The 20,616-nt window shown below is 43.8% G+C and overlaps 1 protein-coding gene, 1 long non-coding RNA gene and 3 other non-coding genes across 5 annotated transcripts in view; 2 read left to right on the plus strand and 3 right to left on the minus strand.

Annotated features, from left to right (window-relative positions):
• The window catches only part of OPN1SW (opsin 1, short wave sensitive), a 30,223-nt gene extending 15,767 nt beyond the window's left edge, over positions 1–14,456 (minus strand). Inside the window, exons 1-2 of the mRNA XM_056573073.1 lie at positions 14,111–14,456; positions 6,623–6,791 (exon numbers count right to left, since the gene is read on the minus strand). Coding sequence (XP_056429048.1) covers positions 6,623–6,791; positions 14,111–14,456 — 515 coding nt within the window. The remainder of the gene's footprint in view (positions 1–6,622; positions 6,792–14,110) is intronic.
• On the minus strand, positions 6,311–6,384 carry TRNAT-AGU (transfer RNA threonine (anticodon AGU)). The gene has a single exon. It is a non-coding gene; the product is annotated as a tRNA-Thr (tRNA).
• LOC130368818 (uncharacterized) overlaps positions 6,493–20,616 on the plus strand; it is a 31,696-nt gene continuing 17,572 nt past the window's right edge. Inside the window, exon 1 of the long non-coding RNA XR_008892575.1 lies at positions 6,493–6,813. This is a non-coding gene — a long non-coding RNA (uncharacterized LOC130368818). The remainder of the gene's footprint in view (positions 6,814–20,616) is intronic.
• On the plus strand, positions 16,321–16,392 carry TRNAP-UGG (transfer RNA proline (anticodon UGG)). Its single transcript has one exon. It is a non-coding gene; the product is annotated as a tRNA-Pro (tRNA).
• On the minus strand, positions 16,542–16,613 carry TRNAP-UGG (transfer RNA proline (anticodon UGG)). Its single transcript has one exon. It is a non-coding gene; the product is annotated as a tRNA-Pro (tRNA).

Consider the following 20,616-nt stretch of genomic DNA (forward strand, 5'->3'; position numbering starts at 1 on the left):
TGTGGATTTTCACTCCTTTTATGCAGAATGGATATGGAAATCAGTGATGATTTTGTCTAAATGTACATGCCCTTATTATATTGCTTGAGATGCTCATTATTTCCTTTTTGGTTTAAAGGGGTACTCTGCCCCAAAACATCTTATCCCCAATCGAAAGGATATGGGAGAAGATGTGTAATTGTGGTGGTCCGGCCGCTGTGACCCTCCCGCGTTCTTCAGAGCGTGCCCCCTGTCATCCAGTATACGGAGTGAACTCTGCTCCGTTCCAGATGACAGGCGACCACAGGCATCACGCCATTCCCATAGACAAGAATAAAGGAGACATGGTGTGACATCACAAACACAGAAGCTTCAAGCTGTCGCTAACTGATTTTCAACCTTATTGGTCGCCTAATGTGCTTTTTTTTTTAGTCCTCTGTATATCTCCTGCTACTGAAACACCTACAGACAACTTCCCAGCAAGCTCACATGGTACAGTGTGCAATAGATGCCAGATCATCTGCTTTATGCCTAAATGTCTATGAGAAATAAGGTCATTAGAAGTGAAGAAGAGCGCATGCGCTCGAAACGCATCTGATGATATGGTTGGTTTTAATCCGTGTACAGTGATCTTCAATAAAGCTGCTTCGTTTTTACAAGTGCTGGATCATCGTTTGTTTGTTCTGCATTAGAAGTGATGTCTGTCTACAGAGCAAAGTTTAGTCAACATCAGGACTGTGTTAGGGTATGTTCACACTGGGAATTCCTCACAGTGAACATTACCATCCGTGTGAATGGGTCTTCAGCGAGACCCGTTCACACTGAGAAATTTTTGTGGCGGATAACTCTGCCTCAGAAATTGTTCCGCACAGAGAATGAACATGTTGATTCTTTGTACGGAATTCCGCAACCACTGCATAGCCGTCAATGGTGACGGCGCGGTCCTACCGACGAAGAATTTCGTCGGCGGCTGTCAGATCTTAATCTCTGCTCACTGAATTCCATGAGCGGACATTCAGCAAGACTTTCATCAGATTAATATATATATATGGTATATATATATATATATATATATATATGGCTACCTCCATGTTGGTTTTGCACCCCAGACCTTGCAAGCCTGGTAACTGAATTAATGAACTGGAACTGGCAATTCATAGTGTAGGGTCCATCCCAATGAGGTCCCCTTATCGTGGTGGGATGGTACACGCTGTTTGGCCAAATGGTAAGCTAAGCACCTCAATTTTTCACTATAGCATTTCATATTTCATATATATGTTTGTGCTAGCAGTGTGCTGCTGTATTCTCCTGCTTGTGTGTGTGTATATATATATATATATATATATATATAGCAGCAATGAGACACAGCAAATAAGACGTCAGAGATCCGGGATATTGAAGAATGGCTTCTGAGTTTATTCCACAAAGTGAATGTGCAGCGTTTTGGCGTAAAGCCTTTATCAAGCATGCTTGATAAAGGCTTTACGCCGAAACGTTGCACATTCACTTTGTGGAATAAACTCAGAAGCCATTCTTCAATATTCCGGATCTCTGACGTCTTATTTGCTGTGTCTCATTGCTGCTATGGACTTATTTCCAGCCATGCCAGGCTGGTATTGACATGTGCAATAGTCAGATAGTGCCGAGTGCTGAACCCTGATTTCTCTTAGATTTTATATATATATATATATATATATATATATACACAAATGAAAGTAGAAGCGGCACTCCAAAGTATTCAATAAATCGTGGGTTTATTCACACATCTGTGCAGAAAAGCATTTCTGCACAGATGTGTGAATAAACCCACGATTTATTGAATATTATTTGGGAATCGGTCTGTTCCTGAAGCTGAGCACCCAGACGGATCCGGAATCCTTGAGCACGGTGCTCCCCTCTACCTACATTTATATATATACTAGCTGAGTACTCGGCGTTGCCCGGTTTTTCCTTCCTAAACCTTGTTGGGGAGGAAAATCAACAAAGGAGGAAGCTTTTGACTTTATATCCCGTCCTCATATATTGTTGTCATATCCCAACCTCATATCCCGTCCCCCTATCCCATCCTCCTATCTTGACCTGATATCCTGTCCTCATATCCCGTCCTCATATCCCGACCTCATATCCCGACCTCCTATCCCAACCTCCTATCGCAACCTCCTATCCCATCCTCATATCTCGTCCTCCTATCCCGTCCTCATATCCCGTCCTCATTTCCCAACCTCCTATCCCATCCTGCTATCTTGACCTCATATCCCGTCCTCATATCCTGACCTCATATCCCATCCTCAAATCTCAACCTCCTATCCCACTCTCATATCCCATCCTCACATCCCGTCTTCATATCCCGACCTTATATACCATCCTTATATGATGAAGATATTGTAAGCTGGAAATAGAAGGGTGCGTGGCTTTGTGGGACTGGGCGTGATTTGCAAGCCAGACTGATGCACAAAAAGGATAGATAATAAAAGGGTGGGGCTAAAAATGTGAGCGTATCTTTGTGAGATGGGGTGGGGCTTGCAAGCCAGACTGACACATTCACCAGGAGATGCAGAGCGGAGCTTGTGGAGTAAGGTACTGGAAGTCCCATATATATGCAGGGGACTTGAAACAAAAACCCATCTTTTGTATAAGGGTGTAGGTAAGGGTTAATTTAACTATCATATCTTTTTATTTGACATATGAGTAATATGTGTACCAGGTATTATTGAAAAATCTCCAGCCGTACGGAAGTTATTTGGGAACATACATTTGCCATTGATTTGCATGGGACTTAAAACAAAAACCCCGACCCTCACAAATGGGGGTAGTTAAGGGATAAATTAACTATCCTATATTTTAAGTGGACATATAAGTAACATGTGACAAAGTATTATCGAAATATCTCCAGCCGTTTGGAAGTTATGCAGTAACATATATTTCCCATTGACTTGTATGGGACTTTAAATAAAAACCCCGACCCTGGCAAATGTAAGGGTTAAATTACCTATCCTATGTTTGTTGTTGACATATAAGTAACATGTGTGCCAAGTTTCATGTAAATATCTTTAGCCGTTTGGACGTGATTCTGGAACATAGACACAAACATACATACACACATTATTGAGTTATTTATTTATATATATATATATATATATATATATATATATATATATATATATAGATAGATAAATAGATACTAGCGGAGTACCTGGCGTTGCCCGGTTTTTCCTTCCTAATCCTTGTTGTGGAGGAAAATCAACAGAGGAAGCTTTTGACTTCATAACCCGTCCTCATATATTGTTGTTGTATCCCAACCCTATTCCCCGTCCTCACACCCCAACCTCCTATCCCGACCTCCTGTCCTGTCCTCCTGTCCTCCTATCCCGTCCTCCTATCCCGTCCTCCTATCCCGACCTCCTATCCCGACCTCCTATCCTGTCCTCCTATCCCATCCTCGTATCCCATCCTCCTATCTCGACCTCCTATCTCGACCTCCTATCCCGACCTCCTATCCCGTCCTCCTATCTCGACCTCCTATCCCATCCTTATATCCCGTCCTCATATGCCGTCCTTCTATCCCATCCTCCTATCTCGACTTCCTATTTCGACCTCCTATCCCGTCCTCCTTTCTCCACCTCCTATCCCGACCTCCTATCCTGTCCTCCCATCCTGACCTCCTATGCTGACCTCCTATCCCGTCCTCCTATCCCGTCCTCTTATCTCGACCTCCTATCTCGACCTCCTATCCCGACCTCATATCCTGACCATCCCGACCATCCCGTCCTCCTATCTCGACCTCCTATCCCGACCTCCTATCCTGTCCTCCTATCTTGACCTCCTATCCCAACCTCCTATCCCGTCCTCCTATCTCAACCTCCTATCCCGACCTCCTATCTTGACCTCATATCCCGTCCTCCTATCCCGTCCACCTATCTCGACTCCTATCTCGACCTCCTATCCCGACCTCCTATTCAGACCTCCCATCCCGTCCTCATATCCCGACCCGTAATATGGGTACCAGGTAATGAAATATCTCCAGCCATACGGAAGTTATGTGGGAACATACATTTCCCATTGATTAGCATGGGGCTTTAAACAAAGACCCCAACCCTCACAAATGGGGGTAGTTAAGGGTTAAAATAATTATCCTATATTTTAAGTGGACATATAAGTAACATGTGACCAAGTATTATCGAAATATCTCCAGCCGTTTGGAAGTTACGCAGTAACTTATATTTCCCATAGACTTGTATGGGACTTTAAACAAAATCCTAGACCTTGGCAAATGGAGGTGAGTAAGGGTTAAATGACCTATCCTATGTTTATTGTTGACATATAAGTAACATGTGTGCTAAGTTTCATGTAAATATCTTTAGCCGTTTGGACGTGATTGTGGAACATGCATACACACATACACACACATACACACACACATTGATTTATATATATACTAGCTGAGTAGCCGGTGTTGCCCGGTTTTTCCTTCCTCATCCTTGTTGGGGAGGGAAATCAACAGAGGAGGAAGCTTTACTTCATATCCCATCCCCATATATTGTTGTCATATCCCAACCCCATATCCCGTCCTCATACCCTGACCTCCTATCCCGACCTCCTATCCAGTCCTCCTATCCCGTCCTCCTATCCCGTCCTCCTATCCCGTCCTCCTATCTCGACCTCTTGTCCCGACCTCTTATCCCGTCCTCTTATCCCGTCCTCTTATCCCGTCCTCATATCCCGACCTCCTATCCTGACCTCCTATCCCGTCCTCCTATCTCCACCTCATATTCTGACCTCCTAACTTGACCTCCTATCCCACCCTCCTATCCCATCCTCCTATCCCCTCCTCCTATCTCGATCTCCTATCCCATCCTCCTATCTCGACCTCCTATCCCGTCCTCCTATCCCGTCCTCCTATCTCGACCTCCTATCCTGTCCTCCTATCTCGACCTCCTATGTCGTCCTCCTATCCCGTCCTCCTATCTCCACCTCCTATCCCGACCTCCTATCCCATCCTCCTATCTCGTCCTCCTATCTCAACCTCCTATCCCGACCTCCTATCCCGTCCTCCTCTCTCCACCTCCTATCCCCTCCATATCCCGACCTCCTAACTCGACCTCCTCTCTCAACCACCTATCCCGTCCTCCTATCCCGTCCTCCTATCTCGACCTCCTATCTCGACCTCCTATCCCGTCCTCCTATCCTGACCTCCTATCCCGTCCTCCTATCTCAACCTCCTATCCCGTCCTCCTATCTCGACCTCCTATCTCGACCTCCTATTCCGTCCTCCTATCCTGACCTCCTATCCCGTCCTCCCATGCCGACCTCCTATCCCGTCCTCCTATCCCGTCCTCCTATTCCGTCCTCCTATCCCGTCCTCAAATCCCGTCCTCCTATCCCGACCTGTAATATGTGTACCAGTTATTGAAATATCTCCAGCTGTACGGAAGTTATGTGAGAACATACATTTCCCATTGATTTTCATGGGACTTTAAACAAAAAACCCTACCCTCAAAAATAGGGGTGGTTAAGGGTTAAATTAACTATCCTATATTTTAAGTGGACATATAAGTACCATGTGACCAAGTATTATTGAAATATCTCCAGCCGTTTGGAAGTTATGTAGGAACATATATTTCCCATAGACTTGTATGGGACTTTAAACATAAACCCCGCCCCTGGCAAATGGGGGTGAGAAAGGGTTAAATTGCCTATCCTATGTTTGTTGTTGACATATAAGTAACGTGTTATGTTAATATCTTCAGCCGTTTGGATGTTTTTGTGGAACATACATACACACACAGTGGGGGAGATTTATCAAAGTTGTCTATGTCCCGCATCAATATAGACCAAACTACAGAGGGTTAGGCCGGTCTATTGTGCGCCTCATTTATCAAAAGTCGCACGGCTCTTGATAAATTCTGCGCACAGACTTCGGGATCTATGCTTTAGACTGTTTTTAAATCTGCTCCAACATGGTCTGACATTTCGTCGTACTTTCAGCCGATGCGACTTGTCGCTGAAAAGTCGCACTTGATAAATTCAGCACCAATGCATTTTCCAATGCATTTCAGTCTAAAATAGACTTGTATGCATCATGTTCTAAAAATCCTCTAGAGCAAAAGTCGCAGAAAAGTCGCACATATTTAGACTGCGACTTTCTGTGCGACAAATTTAGACAGGAAAAACCAGTTTAAATCTTTTGCTAAATATGCCCCATTGAGTTATATATATATGTTTATGTATATATAGATAGATAGATAGATAGATATGTATACATACATACATACGAATAATGACAAAAATCTATTTGTGGTATAAAAGATTGGAGGGGGAAAAAAAAAACACTAGGCACTGCTGAGATTCGAACTCAGGATCTCCTGTTTACTAGACAGGCGCTTTAACCAACTAAGCCACAGCGCCACACACTCACTCCCCGCCTGTTTTTCCGTATCAGACATGTTTGAGAAGCCAAGTGAACCTGCTCTACCAAAGTCCGGAGTTTTTTTTTTAGTTGTTGCATGCCGCATCTTTTGTGGGCTCTCCAAGGGGTATAAACACGTCATAAGTGCAATAATAATAATATCTGTATCTTACGACCGAAGGTTCGATTATTACAGACAAACCGAGACAAGAAGAAAGGAGTCTTAAGAACCATTACCTGCTCCAGCCTAAGAACGGGGGCACAGACACCGCAATCCCGATGAGCCAGGTGCACAGCACTACCGCCAGCGCGTGCTTCGAGCTGAAACAGAAGTTTCCCATCGGCTTACAGATAACAATGTACCTTTCGAAGGCCAGAAATGCCAGGGACCAGCCGGTGACTAAACCTGAGGGAGAGAGCAGTAAGGAGTGAGTATGAAACGGTGCTGTCCCCTATAGATCCTAACTGTACTGCACCCTATATATCTGCTGTCCCCTACAGAACCTGACTGTACTGTCCCCTATAGATCCTAACTGTACTGCCCCCTATATATCTGCTGTCCCCTACAGAACCTGACTGTACTGTCCCCTATAGATCCTAACTGTACTGCCCATATATATCTGCTGTCCCCTACAGAACCTGACTGTACTGCCCCCTATAGATCCTAACTGTACTGCCCCCTATATATCTGCTGTCCCCTACAGAACCTGACTGTACTGTCCCCTATAGATCCTAACTGTACTGCCCCTATATATCTGCTGTCCCCTACAGAACCTGACTGTACTGTCCCCTATAGATCCTAACTGTACTGCCCCTATATATCTGCTGTCCCCTACAGAACCTGACTGTACTGTCCCCTATAGATCCTAACTGTACTGCCCCCTATATATCTGATGTCCCCTACAGAACCTGACTGTACTGTCCCCTATAGATCCTAACTGTACTGCCCCTATATATCTGCTGTCCCCTACAGAACCTGACTGTACTATCCCCTATATATCCTAACTGTACTTCCCCCTATATATATGCTGTCCCCTACAGAACCTGACTGTACTATCCCCTATATATCCTAACTGTACTGCCCCCTATATATCTGCTGTCCCCTACAGAACCTGACTGTACTGTCCCCTATAGATCCTAACTGTACTGCCCCCTATATATCTGCTGTCCCCTACAGAACCTGACTGTACTATCCCCTATAGATCCTAACTGTACTGCCCCCTATATATCTGCTGTCCCCTGCAGAACCTGACTGTACTATCCCCTATAGATCATAACTGTACTGCCCCCTATATATCTGCTGTCCCCTACAGAACCTGACTGTACTGTCCCCTATAGATCCTAACTGTACTGCCCCCTATATATCTGCTGTCCCCTACAGAACCTGACTGTACTATCCCCTATAGATCCTAACTGTACTGCACCCTATAGATCTGCTGCCCCCATAGAACCTGACTGTGCTGCCCCCTATAGATCCAATCTGTGCTGTCCCTATAGATCTGCTGCCCCCATAGAACCTGACCGTGCTGTCCCCTGTAGATCCAATCTGTGCTGTCCCTATAGATCTGCTGCCCCCCATAGAACCTGACTGTGCTGCCCCCTGTAGATCCAATCTGTGCTGAACCTGACTGTGCTGTCCCCTATAGATCCTAATTGTACTGCCCCTATAGATCTGCTGTCCCATATAGATATGCTGATCTAATCTGTGCTGTCCTCTAACAAACCTGAGAGCGCTGTCCCTTATAGAGCCTAAATGCGCTGTCCCTTATTGAGCGTAACAATGCTGTCCCCTATTGAACCTAACAATGTTGTCCCCTATAGATCCCACCTGTAATGTCCCTATATAGAGAATATCTATGCTGTCCCATATAGATCTGCTGCCCCCATAGAACCTGACTGTGCTGACCCCTGTAGATCCAATCTGCGCTGTCCCTATAGATCTGCTGCCCCCCATAGAACCTGACTGTGCTGTCCCCTGTAGATCCAATCTGTGCTGTCCCTATAGATCTGCTGCCCCCCATAGAACCTGACTGTGCTGCCCCCTGTAGATCCAATCTGTGCTGTCCCTATAGATCTGCTGACCCCCATAGAACCTGACTGTGCTGTCCCCTGTAGATCCCATCTGCGCTGTCGATATAGATCTGCTGCCCCCCATAGAACCTGACTGTGCTGCCCCCTGTAGATCCAATCTGTGCTGTCCCTATAGATCTGCTGCCCCCATAGAACCTGACTGTGCTGCCCCCTGTAGATCCAATCTGTGCTGTCCCTATATATCTGCTGACCCCCATAGAACCTGACTGTGCTGTCCCCTGTAGATCCCATCTGCGCTGTCGATATAGATCTGCTGCCCCCCATAGAACCTGACTGTGCTGCCCCCTGTAGATCCAATCTGTGCTGTCCCTATAGATCTGCTGCCCCCATAGAACCTGACTGTGCTGCCCCCTGTAGATCCAATTTGTGCTGTCCCTATAGATCTTCTGCCCCCCATATAACCTGACTGTGCTGCCCCCTGTAGATCCAATCTGTGCTGTCCCTATAGATCTGCTGCCCCCCATAGAACCTGACTGTGCTGTCCCCTGTAGATCCAATCTGCGCTGTCGATATAGATCTGCTGCCCCCATAGAACCTGACTGTGCTGCCCCCTGTAGATCCAATCTGTGCTGTCCCTATAGATCTGCTGCCCCCCATAGAACCTGACTGTGCTGTCCCCTGTAGATCCAATCTGCGCTGTCGATATAGATCTGCTGCCCCCCATAGAACCTGACTGTGCTGCCCCCTGTAGATCCAATCTGTGCTGTCCCCTATTGAACCTGATTGTGCTTTCCCCAATAGATCCTAACTGTGCTGTCCTCTATTGATCCTATAACTGCTGTCAGATGGGGAAACCATCACTGTACAGAACCAATCCTGCTCAGCTCCTTAACACTCTAAGAGCATTGAAATGAGACTTTTGGCCTGTGTGAAAATGATATTTATATATTATTACTCACATAATAAAAGAAAATTGTATGAGCCTTAATCACAAACAGTTAGTTTTATATATACATATATCTATCTCCTATCTATCTATCTATCTATCTATCTATCTATCTCATATCTATCTATCTATCTATCTATCTATCTATCTGTCTGTCTGTCTGTCTGTCTATTTGGGTTTCTACTTGTAGGTGAGTGAAGTGGAGTTTTGGATAAGGTGTGTACTATCTAGATAGGGAAGTATTTCCCAACCAGTGTGCCTCCAGCCAACCAAAGGCCAAAGGCTGTCCGGGCATGCTGGGAGTTGTAGTTTTGCAACAGCTGGAGGCACACTAGTTGGGGAACACTGAGATAGGGGCTCATTCGCATACATTTTCCATGGTCACACGTTTTTGGGTCCTGCTCAGACAGTATATACATTTGGTAAATGGACCAAACATACCCACAATTAGTCTATGTTTGGGCCATTGAAATCTATGATCCAGTTGGCAACATGTCAGGCTGTATGTCATCATTTCTTTTATATATTCTGCCAACATACTCAAAATGCAGAAACCTCAAAATATGATGGTAATGGAGTCTTATATTGGTGTTCTGTAGGCCTTCTCCACAACCTTCTGTCTTTACTATTATTTGCTGCCTTATGAGCTCAGGTGCTGCACCTTCCAACCATGATCATCTTCCATTTGTTACATTTGACTGCAGCATCATGACAATGTTCCTGTGTTAGCCAAAACCCATCCAAATCTGGCACATCTGTACGACTGCTGGAACCCCCAACAACTGCTCCTTTGATTTTCAGAACGAGAACAGAGTCTCTCTTGTCTGAGAACAGGTATCTGAGTACGGGGAGGTTTCACCTGAGAATTGAGTTTGCACCCTGCCTCCCTGCCTGGTTGGTAAAGATAGCCAAATGCTGTACATGGCGATCTGCAGCAGTTCCCACAGTGATTGAAATTCACAGTGGTTCCCATTCTGGGATAACTTGTATTCATGGAAATCCCTTTAATGTACCCAATGTGGTGGAGACATATGGAAAGAAGACTTGGTTCCGTTGGAAGGCTCGAATGGAAAGGTAAAAATTGGTTTTCCTGAGGGCGCACACCGCTACGGTAGGTTGAAACTGCTTACATACTCAAGACCAACCAAAAAAGCTAAAATTTAACAACTTTTATTGAATACAGTTAAAACATATAGTTACTATAAAATGGATACAGAGTCATGGGTCTACAATACAAGAAGACTCTAACCAGGGTCGATCCCCTATTTAACACCCTTATCAAACCCGACGTGTTTCCCCGTGGGTTAAATATATCCACGGTTCATCAGGGGTTATAATTTAAACCCTGGATACACAGTGGAGGAGTGTATATTATAACTTATTCCATTCAATGTATAACAGACAGGAAGAAAACATAAAACACAAAGCAAGCAGGGTTAATAGATGTACGATATAGTCTCTGTGGGATTCTTCTTTATGGATAATCTCCAATCGTGTCTTGATATCCAATAGACCCTAGGTCCTTGATATGACCTCCAGGTCTAATTCCACATCCTGAAAAGCAAAAAGCAGACAGGCAGAAAAACGACAAAAAGACATATATCTGTTGATGAACAGACAAAATCAGAGCAGACAGACTAAGAATAAGCAAGCATGCGGCTCAAGCACATTAACCACATACAGCAAAAAAACATATAGCAAAATACAGATACAAATACCATTATTTATGACACAGAGAATAGAATCATTTTGAAAAGTACTTGAATGTCAGAGTACATCAAAGAATGCCCATATGATATAAAATAGGCTAATAAGTACACTTATTTTCCTCCTCAACAATGGCCCCTATTAGCTAAGAAAATACAATAATATAAATTGATGAACTATAATTTATTAATTAAAATCGCATATTAACTCAAATGTGCCATTAGATTCATTTTACCTCCGTGTGTAAATACTGATGATAACCAAGGTACTTTTATAGCTCCCACAGAATCCACACTCTAGATAAACAGACCACTCATCAATGAGACCACATAATAATATGCTATTAAGTACCAAGTAAAGTGACAATATATCATTACCTTTAAAGATAAGTTTCCTTTAAGTGAGGGATTATGTAGCCAATGATAATTCCCACACTTCCTATACTGCCCAGCAGAAAGGCTAAAGGAAAAAAGGTAGTATACACAAACTGTATTATTACTAGGGATCTATAGATAAAACCACTACATGGTAACACAGAGATATGCAGAGCTCACTCTTACCTCAATATATCCCTGACTGCCACAAATCCACACAGATAAATCTCCCTTGCTTGCTTAATGTCTATCCTGTCTGAATAGAACACACACTGTAATAAAGCAAGATGGTAGAAATACTCTACGATAAAATAGTATTTAGAATAATCCTCACCTCCACCATGATCCGGGTATGGATAATGACCATACCAGACTCCGATCCAGGCTGGCGGCATCTATGCGGAGCACATCTGCTCCTTATATATGCCTCCTTCCATGTGCTGATACACGCAGGCTTATATAAGGAGCAGATGTGCTCCGCATAGATGCCGCCAGCCTGGATCGGAGTCTGGTATGGTCATTATCCATACCCGGATCATGGTGGAGGTGAGGATTATTCTAAATACTATTTTATCGTAGAGTATTTCTACCATCTTGCTTTATTACAGTGTGTGTTCTATTCAGACAGGATAGACATTAAGCAAGCAAGGGAGATTTATCTGTGTGGATTTGTGGCAGTCAGGGATATATTGAGGTAAGAGTGAGCTCAGCATATCTCTGTGTTACCATGTAGTGGTTTTATCTATAGATCCCTAGTAATAATACAGTTTGTGTATACTACCTTTTTTCCTTTAGCCTTCTGCTGGGCAGTATAGGAAGTGTGGGAATTATCATTGGCTACATAATCCCTCACATAAAGGAAACTTATCTTTAAAGGTAATGATATATTGTCACCTTACTTGGTACTTAATAGCATATTATTATGTGGTCTCATTGATGAGTGGTCTGTTTATCTAGAGTGTGGATTCTGTGGGAGCTATAAAAGTACCTTGGTTATCATCAGTATTTACACACGGAGGTAAATTGAATCTAATGGCACATTTGAGTTAATATGCGATTTTAATTAATAAATTATAGTTCGTCAATTTATATTATTGTATTTTCTTAGCTAATAGGGGCCATTGTTGAGGAAGAAAATAAGTGTACTTATTAGCCTATTTTATATCATATGGGCATTCGTTGATGTACTCTGACATTCAGGTACTTTTCAAAATGATTCTATTCTCTGTGTCATAAATAATGGTCTTTGTATTTGTATCTGTATTTTGCTATATGTTTTTTTGCTGTATGTGGTTAATGTGCTTGAGCCGCATGCTTGCTTATTCTTAGTCTGTCCGCTCTGATTTTGTTTGTTCATCAACAGGTATATGTCTTTTTGTCGTTTTTCTGCCTGTCTGCTTTTTGCTTTTCAGGATGTGGAATTAGACCTGGAGGTCATATCAAGGACCTAGGGTCTATTGGATATCAAGACACTATTGGAGATTATCCATAAAGAAGAATCCCACAGAGACTATATCGTACATCTATTAACCCTGCTTGCTTTGTGTTTTATGTTTTCTTCCTGTCTGTTATACATTGAATGGAATAAGTTATAATATACACTCCTCCACTGTGTATCCAGGGTTTAAATTATAACTCCTGATGAACTGTGGATATATTTAACCCACGGGGAAACGCGTCGGGTTTGATAAGGGTGTTAAATAGGGGATCGACCCTGGTTAGAGTCTTCTTGTATTGTAGACCCATGACTCTGTATCCATTTTATAGTAACTATAGGTTTTAACTGTATTCAATAAAAGTTGTTAAATTTTAGCTTTTTTGGTTGGTCTTGAGTTAGTAATGAGCTAAATTGGATTTATGTTCCATATATCAGTGATTTGTTGAAACTGCTTACATCAATAGTAAAATAATAAAACGGCTTTAATGACATATAGACAATGCGTTTCAAGAGCACAGCTCTTGTTTCGCATGGCTTGATAAAGAGAGCTTCGCTCTCAAAACGCGTTGTCTATTCGTCATTAAAGCCGTTTTATTATTTTACAATTGATGTCCGTGGTTTTAACCTACCGTAGCGGTGTTCGCCCTTTACCTCTCCATTCGAGTCTTCAAATGGAAAAAAGTTTTCTCTGCAAACTCCATGCATCTACGGAACCGGGTCCTGGCTGCCACGCAACTACTCCTGTTTGTGCGCAAAAAAGTGTTGAGCTCTGAGCCCAACAAGTCCAAGTATGTGGGCATTTTACAAAGTGTAAACTGTTATTGTGTTGCCCTTAGTAACGGCACAAGGATAGCGCCACCACTGTCTGTTTTTTCTTTCCATATAAACCTGGGAGACATATGGAAGCCATATGGAAATCCAACTTGTGGATCTCCGGCTGTTCTGAAACAACCGGGGAGCTGTAGTGCCACTCTTCTTCATTTAGCTTGTGGAAAGAATATCAATACTGCCAAAAGACATTGGGGGATTTTTTTTATCAATACCTGTGTAGAGGAAGAGTGGGGCAGTTGCCCAAAGCATCATATTACTTATTTCATGTTTCAGAGTCCTTTTTAAAAATGAAAGAAACAATATGGTTGCTATGGGCAACTGCACCATTCTTCCTCTACACAGGCTTTGGTAAAAAAACGCATCTCATTATGTATCTAAAGCCTAAAGCATGGTCTTACCTGAGAGTGTGCCGACGAACCCCTCAATAGCACAGGCAATCTTTCCAAAGACAAAATAGCCATTACAGCTGGAAACAAAAACAGTAAAAATCGAAAAGATACAGATGAGGAGCCCGGCCACCGAAATGTTCACTAGAATGTAGTTGAGAGGTTGCCGCAGTTTCTTGTATTTTACTGTTACCACCAGAACAACAGCGTTTAAGGGTGTCCCAAAGATGAACACCACACCCATAAAAATGGCCTGTAGGTGGAATGCCCATTTTGGTGCAATATGATATTGAGGGCCATCCCAGGGACCAATATGAGAAATATTCTTAAAGAGGTAGAAATCTTCGTCGCCCAACATCCCACCCTTTCTGTGTATACCCAATTTATCCTCAGGTTGCCTTGTTGCAGAGTTTTATAGGGACAGTTCTCTGTCTGATCCTGATTTAAGTACTCAGGATCAGCCAATAATCCTACTCACTCCACAGGATTTATGGATGTTGTGTTCTTAGCAAGACGTAGAAGTACAAGTAATGCCTGCTGGAGGAAAGATTAGGATTGGGAGCCAGTAATGGTAGTGAAGTGTTAACCAGCCATTTGTTCTTCTCTTTTTGGGATCCCGATTAAGAATTGCAATATTTTAGAAACTATTGTATACAGCGTTTATGGAATTAGACATAACATTTCCATCTTCTCAACATTGTTTTAACCCCTTCCCAAGATGAAAGTTGACATCCAACTGTACCGCCAACAAATAAACTGTGATGTACAAAGTATAATGGCAACCTAAGAGAGCTAAATCACAGCAGTATATACAAATTCTATGTTTCCTTGTGCTGTGTGCACGATAGCACAGCTCTCCAGGGTTGTAACTTATCTCAGGCCGTGTATGGGGAATAAGTGATACACCCAAACAAGTTCTTAGCCAGAATAGAATTTGCTGGGCACCACTGGGTAAGGGGATAGTAAAGAAAAGGTAATAATACATTGCTAAAAGAAAAGAAAATGCTGCAAAAGCTTAATATAGCTCAATGTGTCATGGATTTAAGGGGCAGAAAAGTGATGCCCATCATGGAACCAGGCTCAGCGACAACCACAAAAAAGGATATATTGTCCAGACTAGTCATTGAAAACCGTATGCCAAACGTATAATCCGGTTGTGTACGTTTTGCATCATTTACGATTTTATCCGTTATTTTCCCATACACAAAACCGCAGTCTACTACGGTTTTATGTCCAGGTGAAAAACCGGATACAACCCGTGTACGTAATTTTTTTTTTAAATGGTGGTCAATGGGAACTGTACAGAACCGTACTTGTGCGTAGGGTTCCATCTGGTTTGCACAATACGGTTTTGCAGTTTGCACATGCGCAGTGCATGGCGAAAGTTCTTCCCACAAATAGAAGAAGAAGAACTTTATTTAATTAAGGACAAACATAAAACTGTATCCATTTTCTTTTTTCAAAAAACGTATTAAACCATATGCAACCGGACATCCGTTTTCAAACCGTATACGGTTTAAAACTGTACAGAGGTATATACGCTTCTATATGGTTCGGTCCGGTTTTGAGACATACGTTTTTTTTACAAAAAACCTGATACAGGAACCGTATTGCAAAAATGAGATGTGAATGCAGCCTAAGGGTGCTTTCACACCACGTTTTGTACTTACGGTTCCCGAATACGGCTGGGAGGAGGGGGGGGGGGGTTTTAATCGCGGCGCCCGCACTCAGCCGTATTCGGGAACCGTATTTAATGCATGTCTATGAGCCAACCGGAGTGAACCGGAGCCTCCGGTCGGCTGCGTTTTCGGCCGTATGCGGTTTCCCGACCGCAGGCAAAAACGTGGTCAACCGCGTTTTTGCCTACGGTCGGGAAACCGCATACGACCGAAAACGCAGCTGACCGGAGGCTGCGGTTCACTCCGGTCGGCTCATAGACATGCATTAAATACGGTTCCCGAATACGGCTGAGTGCGGGCGCCGCGATTAAGCCCCGCCCCCTCCTCCCAGCCGTATTCGGGAACCGTAAGTACAAAATGTGGTGTGAAAGCACCCTAAGCCAGTATTGGTACATGGGTGTGTATTATCAGGAAAGTAGCAGAGTTTTATTTCCTATTGTAAATAGCAAAACCCAAGTATATACCTGATGAATAACAAATAAGTGGCTGGCATGTTTCACATCGATTAGAATGTGTAGGCTGCAAACCAAGTAGTCTGTAAGAGGCTCGTTGGTCTAGGGGTATGATTCTCGCTTTGGGTGCGAGAGGTCCCGGGTTCAAATCCCGGACGAGCCCTATTTTCTTCTTTTGTTTATTGTTGCAGATACATTGTTGTGCTTATTTCTACATATTGTAATGTGAAAGTTTTGCAACTAGAAAAACAGATAAGGCAATAAAATAAATCTATACTAGAGGTTTGCAGAACTATAAATTTATAAAAACGAGGGCTCGTCCGGGATTTGAACCCGGGACCTCTCGCACCCAAAGCGAGAATCATACCCCTAGACCAACGAGCCATTGCATGTTCTATTTGTTGGGTTCACTGCATAACACCGTACATAAGAGAAAGTGCTGCGTGTGATGCAAAACTTTTTTTTTTACTACAATGACCAACATTATATGCATCATATAAGCATCAATGACCAAATTATTAACATCAAATTGCATTACTGATAGGAAAAATACATCAGCTGCTGCGAGCTGTTTGCATCAGTTTCAGTTCAGTGGAAACTTTTTGTGAAAACCCTTTTGAAGTCAGACTTTAGTATAATGTTACCTGGGGAGATATGTTATTCCAATTTTTAATTTTATGATAGATTAGTGAACAAACAATCATGTTCCAGGTAATCTGTCTCTGAGCTAGAGTACTGATTCCAAGAGCCTGATGTAGATAAGGGTTGTGTTAAGTCTATTGTGCACCACTCTGATTTTGTCTTGTAAGATACTTAGAGAGTCTTTAGGTTAATTAATCCTGTTCTGCAAAGCTGGATAATCCTGCAGTTGTTCGTTATCTTGTTATCTATCATTACATATGTATGTATGCCACTGTGCTAACTGGTGCAACCTAGGTTCCTTTATCTGTTTATAAGGATTGTCCCACAATTTGATATTCATTTACTGTGTTAGATCACTAAATACAGACATTGTTATTTGGAATGATTAAAAACAGGGCTCCTGTATATAGGTATTGGATATAACATACATTGATGTTTACTCCCCCTCAGAATGTCCAATGTTTTTATTGCTGGTGAGACTGTACAAGAGGATTCAGGCATTTGGCATGAGCTGATGAGCACATGTGACCACTGACACTGGTCAAATTAGGAGGATGTTCCAACAAGAAATCATAAGAACATATCTACCCCTGAGGAAGGCGTGCAGTATGTAACAGCAATATCTACCCCTGAGGAAGACGTGCAGTATGTAACAGCAATATCTACCCCTGAGGAAGGCGTGCAGTATGTAACAGCAATATCTACCCCTGAGGAAGGCGCGCAGTATGTAACAGCAATATCTACCCCTGAGGAAGGCGTGCAGTATGTAACAGCAATATCTATCCCTGAGGAAGGCGCGCAGTATGTAACAGCAATATCTACCCCTGAGGAAGGCTAGCAGTATGTAACAGCAATATCTATCCCTGAGGAAGGCGCGCAGTATGTAACAGCAATATCTACCCGAGGAAGGCGCGCAGTATGTAACAGCAATATCTACCCCTGAGGAAGGCGCGCAGTATGTAACAGCAATATCTACCCCTGAGGAAGGCGCGCAGTATGTAACAGCAATATCTACCCCTGAGGAAGGCGTGCAGTATGTAAAAGAAATATCTATCCCTGAGGAAGGCGCGCAGTATGTAACAGCAATATCTACCCCTGAGGAAGGCGTGCAGTATGTAACAGCAATATCTACCTGAGGAAGGCGCGCAGTATGTAACAGCAATATCTACCCCTGAGGAAGGCTAGCAGTATGTAACAGCAATATCTATCCCTGAGGAAGGCGCGCAGTATGTAACAGCAATATCTACCCGAGGAAGGCGCACAGTATGTAACAGCAATATCTACCCCTGAGGAAGGCGTGCAGTATGTAACAGCAATATCTATCCCTGAGGAAGGCGCGCAGTATGTAACAGCAATATCTACCCCTGAGGAAGGCTAGCAGTATGTAACAGCAATATCTATCCCTGAGGAAGGCACGCAGTATGTAACAGCAATATCTACCCCTGAGGAAGGCGCGCAGTATGTAACAGCAATATCTACCCCTGAGGAAGGCGTGCAGTATGTAAAAGCAATATCTATCCCTGAGGAAGGCGCGCAGTATGTAACAGCAATATCTACCCCTGAGGAAGGCTAGCAGTATGTAACAGCAATATCTATCCCTGAGGAAGGCGCGCAGTATGTAACAGCAATATCTACCCGAGGAAGGCGCGCAGTATGTAACAGCAATATCTACCCCTGAGGAAGGCGCGCAGTATGTAACAGCAATATCTACCCCTGAGGAAGGCGCGCAGTATGTAACAGCAATATCTACCCCTGAGGAAGGCGTGCAGTATGTAAAAGAAATATCTATCCCTGAGGAAGGCGCGCAGTATGTAACAGCAATATCTACCCCTGAGGAAGGCGTGCAGTATGTAACAGCAATATCTACCCGAGGAAGGCGCGCAGTATGTAACAGCAATATCTACCCCTGAGGAAGGCTAGCAGTATGTAACAGCAATATCTATCCCTGAGGAAGGCGCGCAGTATGTAACAGCAATATCTACCCCTGAGGAAGGCGCGCAGCATGTAACAGCAATATCTACCCCTGAGGAAGGCGTGCAGTATGTAAAAGCAATATCTATCCCTGAGGAAGGCGCGCAGTATGTAACAGCAATATCTACCCCTGAGGAAGGCTAGCAGTATGTAACAGCAATATCTATCCCTGAGGAAGGCGCGCAGTATGTAACAGCAATATCTACCCGAGGAAGGCGCGCAGTATGTAACAGCAATATCTACCCCTGAGGAAGGCGCGCAGTATGTAACAGCAATATCTACCCCTGAGGAAGGCGCGCAGTATGTAACAGCAATATCTACCCCTGAGGAAGGCGTGCAGTATGTAAAAGCAATATCTATCCCTGAGGAAGGCGCGCAGTATGTAACAGCAATATCTACCCCTGAGGAAGGCGTGCAGTATGTAACAGCAATATCTACCCGAGGAAGGCGCGCAGTATGTAACAGCAATATCTACCCCTGAGGAAGGCTAGCAGTATGTAACAGCAATATCTATCCCTGAGGAAGGCGCGCAGTATGTAACAGCAATATCTACCCGAGGAAGGCGCGCAGTATGTAACAGCAATATCTACCCCTGAGGAAGGCGTGCAGTATGTAAAAGAAATATCTATCCCTGAGGAAGGCGCGCAGTATGTAACAGCAATATCTACCCCTGAGGAAGGCGTGCAGTATGTAACAGCAATATCTACCCGAGGAAGGCGCGCAGTATGTAACAGCAATATCTACCCCTGAGGAAGGCTAGCAGTATGTAACAGCAATATCTATCCCTGAGGAAGGCGCGCAGTATGTAACAGCAATATCTACCCCTGAGGAAGGCGCGCAGTATGTAACAGCAATATCTACCCCTGAGGAAGGCGTGCAGTATGTAAAAGCAATATCTATCCCTGAGGAAGGCGCGCAGTATGTAACAGCAATATCTACCCCTGAGGAAGGCTAGCAGTATGTAACAGCAATATCTATCCCTGAGGAAGGCGCGCAGTATGTAACAGCAATATCTACCCGAGGAAGGCGCGCAGTATGTAACAGCAATATCTACCCCTGAGGAAGGCGCGCAGTATGTAACAGCAATATCTACCCCTGAGGAAGGCGCGCAGTATGTAACAGCAATATCTACCCCTGAGGAAGGCGTGCAGTATGTAAAAGCAATATCTATCCCTGAGGAAGGCGCGCAGTATGTAACAGCAATATCTACCCCTGAGGAAGGCGTGCAGTATGTAACAGCAATATCTACCCGAGGAAGGCGCGCAGTATGTAACAGCAATATCTACCCCTGAGGAAGGCTAGCAGTATGTAACAGCAATATCTATCCCTGAGGAAGGCGCGCAGTATGTAACAGCAATATCTACCCGAGGAAGGCTAGCAGTATGTAACAGCAATATCTACCCCTGAGGAAGGCGTGCAGTATGTAACAGCAATATCTATCCCTGAGGAAGGCGCGCAGTATGTAACAGCAATATCTACCCCTGAGGAAGGCTAGCAGTATGTAACAGCAATATCTATCCCTGAGGAAGACGCGCAGTATGTAACAGCAATATCTACCCGAGGAAGGCGCGCAGTATGTAACAGCAATATCTACCCCTGAGGAAGGCGCGCAGTATGTAACAGCAATATCTACCCCTGAGGAAGGCGCGCAGTATGTAACAGCAATATCTACCCCTGAGGAAGGCGTGCAGTATGTAAAAGCAATATCTATCCCTGAGGAAGGCGCTCAGTATGTAACAGCAATATCTACCCCTGAGGAAGGCGTGCAGTATGT

This window comes from Hyla sarda, chromosome 4, assembly GCF_029499605.1.
Source record: "Hyla sarda isolate aHylSar1 chromosome 4, aHylSar1.hap1, whole genome shotgun sequence".
NCBI classification, from domain to species: domain Eukaryota; kingdom Metazoa; phylum Chordata; class Amphibia; order Anura; family Hylidae; genus Hyla; species Hyla sarda.